This window comes from Carlito syrichta, unplaced genomic scaffold (assembly GCF_000164805.1).
Source record: "Carlito syrichta isolate Samal-C Ts95f unplaced genomic scaffold, Tarsius_syrichta-2.0.1 Scaffold304630, whole genome shotgun sequence".
In the NCBI taxonomy this organism is placed as follows: Eukaryota; Metazoa; Chordata; class Mammalia; order Primates; family Tarsiidae; genus Carlito; species Carlito syrichta.
In genome coordinates, this window is record NW_007248726.1 from 294554 (window position 1) to 307054 (window position 12501).

A 12501-nucleotide genomic window follows, 5' to 3' on the forward strand; every position below is an offset into this window, starting at 1 on the left:
GGCTCAGGCAATCCACTCACCTCAGCCTCTCAAAGGCACGGGATTACAGGCTGAGCCACTGAGCCCGGCTGAAATGTTTTTTAAAAGGAAAACAAAATAGATTTTTTTCAGTCATTTTGACATAAGTAACTGAAAGAATGTTCATTCATGCAGCTAACTCAATTTTCGCCTTCCTTTTTTTGTTTATTCAGAGACTATAAATGAAAGATGAACATTCTTATCTTTTAAATTTCCAAATAACTGATTAGTTTAGAATACCTTATTCTAAAGGAAGAACAACTATTTTGCTACTTCAGGGGTGATACTGCTGCTTTGTCATAGTTTATTATTTCATTTATTTCTGATTAATTATAGGTGCGTGAGTGATATTCTGAGATATGGAAAATATGTTCTTAAATTCATTCAGCTCTGAAACATTCCCTAGTGAATATGACCCAGTGAGTATAGTGTTATGAAAGGGTTTTTTTGTTGGATGACCATGTTTTTAATAACTTTTAGCCTTTCAGCAGTTAAGAACAGAGATAAAAATTGATTATTGAGAGTATAAGTAATGATTATCTGGGTCTGGTGTGATCCATTCATTGATTGTTTTCTTAGAAGTTTGCCAAGGACAGCAAACCATTTACTGCTGTCTTCAAAGCTAATGGTATGATTGCCGATTGTATGACCTTGAGCAAATCACCTAATATGTCTTCCTTGGTTTTCTCATCTGCAAAATGAAGATAATAATAGTATCTACCTGCCTCTAGGATTGTGTGAGGAGGAGTACTTGGCATATAACTAAAGAAAAACTTTTAAAAATTAATTAGAAAAATATTCGTCATAATGTACAGAGTTTCTCATAACTCGTTAGTTGTGATCCACTTGTATGTTCTTTCAGTAACATAAAAATGAAAAATAATTTTATGAAAATATATCTTACTTAAAAACTTTCTGACCCTATTTTCTACCTGAGTGCCAATACTGAATGTTAAGATTAATAACTATGTTTGTTTGCTCTTCATTTTTCTCTTTTTTTCCCCCTGCTGATCTCTTAAGGGTTGTTTAATGATTTAAGTTAACACACTGTACAACTAAAATAGTATTTAAAACAATTTATTTTAAAAACTCCTAATGTAGCAATAACTGAATCAGGGGAATACAATAATTCTCCCTTATCTATGGTTTTGGTCTCCTAGGTTTTAATTACCCACAGTCAGCCATGGTCTGAAACTGTTCAATGGAAGATTCTGAAATAAACACTTAATAAGTTTTAAATTGTGTGCTATTCTGAGTAGCTTGGTGAAATCTTGTGCTGTTGCTCCCTCCTGCCAGGGATGTAAACCATCCCTTTTTCCAGCGTATCCACACAGTATGTGCTACATGCCTGTTGCCATACAGGAAAAAAACATAAGAGTTCAGTATTATCGTTGGTTTTAGGCATTTCCTGGAGGTCTTGGAGTATATTTCCCATGAATAAGGAGGGACTGCTGTTTGCTCTTCTAGCCTTTTATTATTGCCCAAATTAGTGACTTTGATTTTTTTAAAATTAGTTTACAGTGTCTACATAAGCTATAGTAGCTTAACACATGTATTTTTTCATGCTGTTAAGTTGGTAATGTCTGCTCAGTGAGGCTATTCTTTTTATGTTTTATAATTCTGTTATTCACATTGTAGTTGTAATGTTTATTTGTGCTACATTTACATTTTAGCAACTGCAATAGCAAGATTTATCAGTATAATGCTAATAAAATAAATTAATTCATCTTTCATATGACTCAGTTTATAAAAGTCCTAACAAATAAATGAAGCAGTGGGTTTCTTTTTTAAAGCATGAATTTCTTTTTATTTTAAAGATGTGGGGTACAGTTTAGGGTTAGATATACAAATGTTTATTATGCACGTGCCCTTGTTGATGAGGTGTGCCCGGTTTCTTTGTGGCACTTTTTTTTTTTTTTTTAATGAAATGATTGCTCAGACTTTAATATTAATATATAAATGTAAAATGAGGCTATTTGGCAATTTTTTTTGAAAGGGTCTTTCTTGGATTATGGCTTTATATTTTAAAAAATATTTCACTTTGTTTATGTTTTCCTCAGTTCACTCCTTGAATTTTTATCACATTTATTTATAAATCGTGGATTTTGTTGAAAATACTTTTGTAAAAAATTTTTTTTCAACTCAATTTTATCAGGTTTCTAACACATGAGGTCAGTCTTTATCCAAGAAAGATATTATGAAATGTTGCTTTCATTCTTTTTTTTTTAACTTTCAAATTCATTCACAGTTTTGTGATAGAAATTTTATGTAAGGATTACTATCACTTTACTTCACTCAGTCTTGTGGTTTATATGTAAAGAGTAGTATTGAACATAGTTGGGTTTCCATTTCTAAGTCAACAGAATAGATTGCCTGAATTAAAGAACCAGATCTCAAGCTTAATGAGAATAAATTAGTAATTTAATTTAATGAGAAAATATACTACTGAGAAAAATAAGCAGATCTCATTTACTTACTTGAAAGTAAACATTTACTGAGAATTACAGAGTTAAATAGAATCCAATTAATTTTTAAAAACATACTTAATTGATTAAAAGCATTGACAGTTACATTCACTTAATAGTTTTGTACATTTATAAAATACTTGACTGTGTTTTATTTTGAATTAATACAACTATCTTATTTAAGCACTATACTGTACCTGACCAGTTCTTGTCAGGCACAGGAATATGCTTGTGTGTGTGTGCATAATATTTATCATGCATATGCACACTTCAACACAGTACTCAGTCACACCAGTCCAATTGTTAATCATAGGTAATCCAAAGAATTAAGTTTTTCTTTATTATTTTCCTTAATGTTGTGTGATGTTTATAATAGGTGATATAGAATATTATCCAAGATTTAAAAGGGGCTCCTGGATACTGACAAGAGGGTAACTTATGTTGTTTCTCTTCTGTACTTAAGCTCTTTGTAAATAATTTCTGTGTTTTATGAAAATTTTCTTAGTGACTATTTGCCAGAAGTTATTTATGACACAGTAGAGTGTTCTGAAATTTTAACTTGGAACATCAACATTTAACCAGAATTTCTGTCTACATATTATTACTTCTTATTTTTGATAATAATTTTTGGTTTAGAGTTTGGTTCTGAGCTCCACTTCTCAGACACACAATGATACAGTCCAATAGAGTACATTACCTAAAAGCAATTGCTCTCCTCACATTTGCTCTCTAGCCCAGAGGTATTGCAGGTATTTACACAAAAGCTGTTGATCAGAGTATATTCATAAAATATTTAGGTGCATAGCTGCTTCCCCCATTGTAAAATTCAGTTAAATTGATTTTATCCCAGTGAGATGATTGCCATCAACATTTTTTTTTTCCTCCAAGAAAAAGATTCCCACTGGAGTTTCATGTATTATATTCACTAGAGGAAGTGCTTTGTTACTGTGTTTTATCAGAGGTACTTTCCAGCATGCAATCAACTATCAATCTTGACTCTTTGCCAGTGAAGCAATATCCCTGTGCCTGCGTAAAGAGCTCAAGTTAGAACTGTTATAGCCTTCATACGGCTCAAAGAAGAAAACAAACTTGGTCAGCCCACAGGTTTCTCAGGTGCTTCTGTGTTGTTATAAAGAACTCCAATTAGATTGACTCTACTTCTCCTTATTGGAAACTTGTGCTCCCTTACCCCTTCTTTTTCTTCTATATGAATAGTCTATAGGGGTTTCATGTTGCAGGTTGTGTTTCTGTTTCCTAGTTAGCCCTTGACTAATACATCTTCCTTTCTGTGTCCTTTTGGGTTTCTTACATGAAAGTACATTTAAGAAAGCAGAACTGATATTTGTTTCCTTTCAGAGAGAATTGTAATAATTGGGATCAAAACACAAAGCAGAGAATTGAACATAATGAAAGATTTAAATTAGACCTGGCCCTTTCTTAGACTACGACTAACTATACTGCTGTCCTGAATCCAGACGAGCTGTAACTAGAGAGATAAGGGCAACCAGTTACATGACAATTAAGAATAGTAAAGCTATAAGGTCATAGTGAGTCCCAAGAATGGGATGTAGGGCCAGCAGCTTAATTACAGATAGTTTTCACACATGCTCCTAGCAAGAACAAAGTTGAAATGGTTTCTCAGTGCTGTGATCTATAATGTCAATCCACAGAGGTAAATGTAAAGAAAAGTATTTAACTAAAGAAGTTAACTGTTTTGAACTTGTTATTTGAGTTATTGGTTACTCATTTGAAGTTATATCTTAGATGATTTTGATTGACAATTAAAATAACATATATGTTATCATGTCAGTACTTTGGTTTTTAGTTTTCACAAATCTTGGTCATGCTTTTTATTAATCTGAAAATGTATAAGTGACCTAAAGAATATAATATTGAGGTAAATCATAAATTGATATTTAAAGTTTTACCCTACGTGCATACTAGATATTGGCATTTTAAATTTTATTTTAATTGACTGAAGCTTTTGAACTTGTAGGTAGACAAATTTGGTTGAAAGTGCTGTATTACAGAAGGACAATTCTTTGTATCAGAAAGTAGTGCTTTAATATATAAACCAAAGTTACACATTTTTGCACTGCATTTTGAAAAAATTTGTATTATCAACTTTTATGATAATGTAATTATAAAGACATTATAAAGACATTATAAAGACCTTCTTTCTGATTACCATTTCTTATTGATAACTGATTTACAGCCTATAGCATAGTCATTAACCTAGAATTTTAGCTCATTTACATTCAGCTCTAAACATTGAGGATGATTAGAGGAGCTAGGAACTAAAATTTATTAATTACTCATTGAAATACTTTGTTGCTTTTTGTAACTGTTTTGTAGAACAAAGTAAACAATAAGAGAAATGGGATCTGATTCAGTGAAGAGTTCTTCACTTGGATTTTCAGTATGAATACTTACATATTCTTTAAATACAGAGGTCCCCAACCTTTTTGGCATCAGGACAGGTTCATGGAATACAATTTTTCCACCAACAGGGTGGGGAGGTGGGGGAGGGGGAATGTGCAGTCAAATCTCACTGCTAATGTCAATATGTATTTGCAGCCATTCCCCAGTGCTAGCATCACTGCCTCAGCTTCACCTTAGATCATCAGGCATTAGATTCTCATAAGGAGCATGCAACCTAGGTCCCTTGTATGTGCAGTTCACAACAGGACTTGCACTCCTTTGAGAATCTAATGCCTACTGTTTATTTGACAGGAGGCAGAACTCAGGTGGTTTTGCAAGCAATGGGGAGCAGCTGTAAATACAGATGAAGTTTTGCTTGCTTGCCCACTGCTCACCTCCTGCTGTGTAGCCAGGTTCCGAACAGGCCATGAACCAGTATTGGTTAGGGGCCCTTGCTTTAAAAAGTTTGAATCTTCTAAGATTTTCCTCACCTGGAAAGTGCTCATTCCTTCACTGTCTATCACTGTCTCAAGTGATTGAGGCACATTGGTAATAACCATGAATAACTAAATCAAGTACAATGCTGAAGATTGTGAAAGAAATAATTTCTTTTTTTCCGAATTTGCATCGTTACTTATTTTAGGACCAGATTCTGTGACTCCTTTTTTTCACTAGTATGGATGGTCTGATTGATTCATTTTAATTATCAATATTAAGCTTGTGGCTTTCTTTGGAAACTTTGGGGTAGGGATGGCAGAAGAGTTATGTATATGTTTTGGAATGCTTCTGCTCATAAAAGTGGCGTAAAGATTAGAAGGAAAGAAAGCTGCTGCTAATGCATAGGTTATCCGGTTTCTTCTCAGGTGACTAAGCAAGCTCTAGACCTATGCAGTAAACCCCAGAGAGAAGCCGTATGTACCTGTTGTCCATGTCCTCATGGTTTTCTCCATTTATTAGGGAATCTTTTTCTGAGAGTGTAAAAGGCCCAAAGATTGCAAGTGGCTCAGTTGGTGATTGTCATTCTGGGTACCACAGCGTTTTGGCTTAAAGGGTGGAAGGTTCTCATACATTCTTTGAAAACAGTACCTGGTCACAGACTAGGAAGACTAATATCTGAGATTCAGATGAAGGCACTTTTTACGATGAGCTTTGGCTTTAGACTGAGGCCCATAAAGGAGAATGTAAGGTTACAGATTTTTTTCATGTGAAAATGAGTACCAGTTGCATATTCTGCACCAGGAAGAAAAAATATTTTGTTTTAGAGAGTAGATACAACATTTTTGTAATATTTTTGGAATGCCAGAAGATACAAATATATGCCAGAATATGCATTTAAGTTAAAAATCATTAATGTCATTCCTTTGTTTTTCAGCTTAACATATTTAGAAACAATGAGTGAATGATTTGACTGTTTTGCTTTAATAGACAGTTTAAGATCAAGATGCCAAAGAACAGGTCACTTGGCTTGAATATGGTAAACTTTTGTCTTAGGCTAATGGCATTTAGTGATTTCACTACTTTCAAAAAGATATAAAACTTTCATTTGGAATATCTTTCCAATACTTCTGACCCTTTGAAGTGTGATACATGGGTACAAGTGACTGAAGTTGGTTCAAACTTTTGTGAACTGTCTTTTTTTTGTAGATCTCTGAACTTGGTATGAAGAAATGAAGTATACAACCAGTCCAATTAGTTGAAGCAAGCTCTCCTTGCTTGCATTCATATTTGACTTAATTTACCCTTAATTTATTTAAGCTTTGATTTTTTTCTCATTTAATTGAAACAGTATAAATATTTTATTTTTTAATTGAAGAGAAATTCTGATTTTTAGCTCCCGCTGGGTAAAAAAGTGACAAGGCTGCTTAATGCTGCTAACTCTAAGTGCTGTTTGTGGTTCATTATGAGCTCTAGAAATCTTATATGGAGAAAAGAAAGGGATTTGGTGAAAAGAAAAGTCCTCGAAAAAAGTCAATTAGAGTCTGTGCTGCCTGTCAGTGTGAAAGAGGAGGAGCAGAGCATCCATTCTGAATTAGTGTACTAAGAAGCAGAAATCCAATTAGCAAATTCACATTTCTGCAGCAGAAGACAGTGATTAAAATTTTGGTGAACTACTCAAAATTTCTGCCACACACTTTAAAACTCTGACAACTTATAGAGGCTTTTAAAAAAATGTTCTGCATTTTAAGAACAAATACGCAAATAGAAAACTCATTATGCTTCTTGTTCTGAAATGACCTTTGATTATATGGAATGAGAATGTTGTTTTTATTATGTAATGTTTATATATTATTTAACTTCATGTTCAAATAGGACACTTCTAAAACGTGTAGCGTCAGAGCTGCAAATCCTGCATTTTTGATGTAGTTAAAAGAGAACTGATTTCTGGAAACAAATAAATAAAATTATTTTAAAGTTTTTAATCCTGATTTCAGATTAACTCATTCAATAATAAGCATTTAATAAATATGTTTGATGCACCTAGTATTGTGTTAAGCGCTGGTGACACAAAAATGAATAAGACGTGGTCCTGACCTACGGTAGCTTGCTTTTAACTCTAGTGTGAGGAACATACAATTAATTAGACCAAATTAAAGAGTAGCATGGCTAACATCTTGGTGGAAGAATGAAAAACATCAGTGGGTATACAGAGGATAGAGTCTCCTGCTCTAAATGTGGACATCCAGATGCCTTTACAGATGATGTACACTTTAGTACTCAAACTCTTTGGGGCTGTGAAGGCTGAACTATGAGCGGTCAAGGAAATGAATCCAGCCTTGCAACTGCCTCAGGTGAACTGAGACACTATATATGCATTTTTTAAAGAATTGTGCTAGGCTTCATGCATTATATTTTATTACGTACAGTATGCATTATATCTTCTTCCTATGAGTATGTATGCCTGCATATGAATGGAATCAGTTAACTCATAATTTATTTTTTAGTCACTATAAATTGTGACTACTGTGTGTATCTAGCTAACTTTATGAGTTTAATACATTTATATGTAGTCAATACAATTATATATTAAATTTAGAAGTGTAAATGCCATTTATGTGCTAATGACTCCTAAATTTATGTGACATCTCTACTTGGATATCTAGGCATCTCAGGTATCCAAGTATTTGTCTCATATATATGCTATCTCTTAGCATATTCAAAACAAAACTGTCTTTTCTACCTGCCCCAAATTTTTTGGTTTAGTTGCAACTATACCTTCTAATTGCTCAAACCAAAAACCTTGGAATCATCCTTGATTCCTCTTTTTCTCTCATACCCCATAATCTATTTGTCAAAAAATTCTGCTTTCAACTACTGTATATTAAGAACCTGATCACTTCATGCCACCTCCAGCTGCTATCACTGTGGTCCAAGTGACTGATATCTCTTGAATGGATTAATTCAATTGTAGCCTTTCTCTGCTTCCACCCTTGCATCTATGTTCTAGACTCAACATAGGAGCTAAAACAGTCATTTTAAAATGTAAGTTAGATCATGGAATACTCCTACTCAGAACCCTCCAGCAGATCCCCAAATTACTCAGAGCAAAAGCTAAAATCCTTATAGGACTCACAAGGCTCCATGCAGGCTGCCCTTTCCAGCTCTCCTCTTTGGTCATGTCTCCTGCTATTCTCCATTCAATTCACTGTGCTGTAGCACCACTGGTTCCCTAATAATCTTCCAAAATGCTAGGTCAGTTTCTGTCTCAGGGCATTTGGACTGCACCAACTTTTGCCCCAGACATTAGCATGATTTTGTTTGCTCCTTCACCCCCTTTAAATCTTTGCTCAGATGTCACCTTTTCTTTTCTTGTGTTTTTGTAGGAATTGTTCATCCTTTATTCTTGTATTAGTCACTGTTTTCCAGAGAAACAGAATCAATATAGGATTATGCATATGTATAAATATGAGAAGAGAGAGATTTATTTTAAGAAGTTGGTTTACATGATTGTGGCAGTTGGCAAGTTCAAAATCTGCAGGGTAAGACCCAGGAAAGAGTTTGAGTACTAAAGCAGTCTGCTGACAAAATTCTCTCTTCTTCACAGGAGGTCAGTCTTTCCTGAAGGCCTTCAGCTCACTGAGTGAGATCCAGACATACTATGGAGAGTAATCTGCTTTACTCAGAGTCCCATCCAAAAAATACCTTTATAGAAGTGTCTGTGAAGTTTGACCAAAGATCTGGGTACTTGCTAGCCAAGTTGACACACAAAATTAACTGTCTCAATTTTTGTAATTCAAAACACTTGCCATTGTGTTCCTAGCTTTGAATTTCTTTTCAAAATAAACCCTTTTTATTTGCACATGTAGATAACTTTTCACATCAGAAGAGTGTTTTTCAATCAGAATAAATCATTGTTTCTGTTCTAACCAACTTTTTTACTAAGAAGCACTCACAACACCGAAGACAGATCTCTTCAGGCTGACCCTTCATATTTATCTTTACCTTCTTTTGTCTTTACCTTCTTGCTTTCCCATCATTTTTCCTTCTTCTCTTCATTCTCAAAGAGCATCTCAAGTTTAGTTCTTTCATTACTGGTTTGATTTCCCATCTTTTCAATTCTGATCAGTGCCGTCTTAAAGAGGATTATTTTTTTTTTTAAAAGATGTGAAGTACAATTCAGGGTTAGGTATACAAATGTTCATTATGCAGGTATCCTTGTTAATGAGGTGTGTCCCTCTCCCCTCCCCGGGCAGATTCTTACTACTGCCAATCCTGCTTCCCTGTCTCCTCCCGACAGCTTCCCACTACTGCCAATCATTCTCTTGTAGTATTATGATAGTTGTTCCAGGTCCGCTTATGAGTGAGAACATGTAATACTCAGTTTTTTCTTTCTGTGAAAGATCACTCAGTATTATAGACTCTTAAGTCCATCAGGTTGGTGTGAAGTTCATGATTTTGTTCTTCTTTATGACTGCTTAATATTCCATCATGTGTATGTACCACATTTTTTTAATCCAGTCCTCTTTTGATGGGCTGCATGGTTGAGTCCATGTTCTTGCTACTGTGAGCAATGCTGCAATAAACATATGTGTGCAGGTATCTTTCTTATAGAGTGATTTGAGTTCTTCAGGGTATATTCCCAGTAGGGGGATTGCGGGGTCATATGGAAGGTCGATTTTTAAATCTTTTAGGAATCGCCACACTGTTTTCCACAGATGCTATACTAGTTTACACTTCCACCAACAGTGCTGAAGTGTTCCCTTTTCACCACATCCTCTCCAGCATCTGTTGTTTTTGAGTACTGATGATGGCCATCCTGACTGGAGTTAAGTGGCATCTCAGTGTGGTTTTAATTTGCATTTCTTTGATGACTAGTGAGGCTATGCTTTTTTTCATGTATCTGTTGGCTGTTCATAGTTTTCTTTTGAGAACTGTCTATTCATGTCTTTTGTCCACTTTGTAATGGGGCTGTTTGTTTTTTTCTTTTCGACACATTTTAGTTCCTTGTAGATCCTAGATGTTAGTCTTTTATTAGGTAAAAAAAAATTGACTTCTAACCAATTCATATTAAAGACTAAAATTAGTCAATGATTAAAGACTAAAATTAGTCAATGATTAGTCAATGGCCATATATATTCTTAAACATAAAATGAGACACTAAAATGTTACCTTGGAAACACACAGACTTGGAAGACTATAAAAAGGTCTAAAATGGCTTCCAAAGTTTCTTAAGACCCTGGAAAAGTAAAAAATGAAACAATACCCTCACTTGTGCACCTGGGCTGTATTCTAGAGCTCAAGTTCTTTTGCAAGCCTGTGTAGTTGTTGGAAGAGTTCCCTTTGGTAGTAGGCCTAAAGTGTTTCTTCCCCTTCTCCCTCCCCCTCCCCCCTCCTCAATGTAATATATTCAACAGCTTCCTCACCTATTAGACAATAGATTGCTTTTAATTGTTAGGATGCTACAATAAAATCTTTTATTTTAATTTTTATTGCTAGTCATATATTCACTATAGATTTCTATACTACACTCATTTTTAATTGAGTATTTAAAATATTACATAAACATATGCTTAAAGATTTTAGACTTATCTTTTTTGAATATTTTACAATAATACTCTACCTTATAATAAACTATATTCATAATTTTTGAAATGAATGTAGCATTCACCCTTTCATCTTTCATCTTATTTATCTCATTAGCTAAGAAACCTTTCCAGCTTGGACCTACGTCATATCACTGAACTGGATAATGAAACTGTGATGGAAATTGTCAAGAGGTGCAAAAATCTTAGCTCTCTCAATCTCTGTCTGAACTGGATCATAAATGACAGGTAACCATTGTAATATCTTTAAAATACTTTCCCAGAGAAAAGCATGTAGCAAATACTAATTATCGTTATAACAAGGCATGCCAACCTTAAGTAAAATTGAATGCAGCTATATCTTTTCAAATTGATATGTTTAAGTTTTGAAAACCATCTAGATTTATACTTTTAATACATTCATTGCTTATAAGTACAGAAAAGTTTTACAGTGCTTTGATACAAATGTTTGCCTAAACAATTGGAACAATAGTAGCCTGTTGAATTTTTTCTTTGCTATTTATCCAGGATATATTGTTTGCCATTTTAATATTTTTGCAACTTTTTTGGTTGATTTTACTGTTCACTTATCAAGGAAAATGATTCTGAGAAACCACCTTAAACATTATGCATTAGACCCTTTCTTAAGGATAACTTTTGTTTTCTTTTTTTTTTCCTTCACATTTATTATAATGGATGTTACAAAGGATATGCTTGAAGAGATACATAGCATTAGGTATGGGGGAAGGAGAACAGAGCTTTCATGCCCTTTCTTGGCACATGCCACCTTCTAGGTACCTCCACGTGTTCTGTCTGGAAGTTCTGACTTTTTTTTTTTTCAGAGACAGGGTCTTGCAATGTTGCCCAGGCTCAACTGCTGAGCTCAATCGCCTCAGCCTTTTGAGTAGCTACAGGCACATGCCACCATGCAAAGCTAAGGGAGAAATTTTGTTCTGTCTGTCTGTCTGTCTATCTATCTGTCGATCTATCTACTATCCACACACACATATATGTATATGTACCTATAATATATGTAAATTACATATATAACACTGATTTTGAAATGGAAGTCACATTAAGAATAGTTTAATATATAGTATAAATGTGTAAAAGTGTTTTTTTCTTGTAAATAATAATAAACTCATTTTTTTCTTTGAAATATTGCATGAAGAAAGAAAAAGATATAGGAAAACCCCCGAAAATAGACCGCTTTAATGAAAATAGCTGCATAGTGCCCTTAATGCTACTGATTAGGTAGATTTATAAATATGGGCATAAGACAGGATTCTTTTCTCGTAACTTTTCAAGAATTTTTCAAAAAGATAGGCCACCAAAAATATTCTTTCCAAATGGAAGTACTATCTCAACTAAAATTAGAACCTATTTATGTTTAAATATTCTTTTAAAAATAGGAGAAATAATTAAGTTTGTGTCAGGTAATGTTTTAAATTTAAGATTTCCCCCTTTTAATTTCCTTTTGTACTTTAAAAATAAAATCATGTGGACTCAATTTTCCTTAATTATGGTAAATTCTAATGATATTTTCTTAAATTGTCTTGAATTACTATAAATTATGT

The 12501-nt window shown here is 33.8% G+C and overlaps 1 protein-coding gene across 1 annotated transcript in view; it reads left to right on the plus strand.

Moving 5' to 3' along the window:
- FBXL17 (F-box and leucine rich repeat protein 17) overlaps positions 1–12501 on the plus strand; it is a 522435-nt gene that overhangs the window by 168569 nt on the left and 341365 nt on the right. The window contains exon 7 of the mRNA XM_021713613.1: positions 11043–11173. Coding sequence (XP_021569288.1) covers positions 11043–11173 — 131 coding nt within the window. The remainder of the gene's footprint in view (positions 1–11042; positions 11174–12501) is intronic.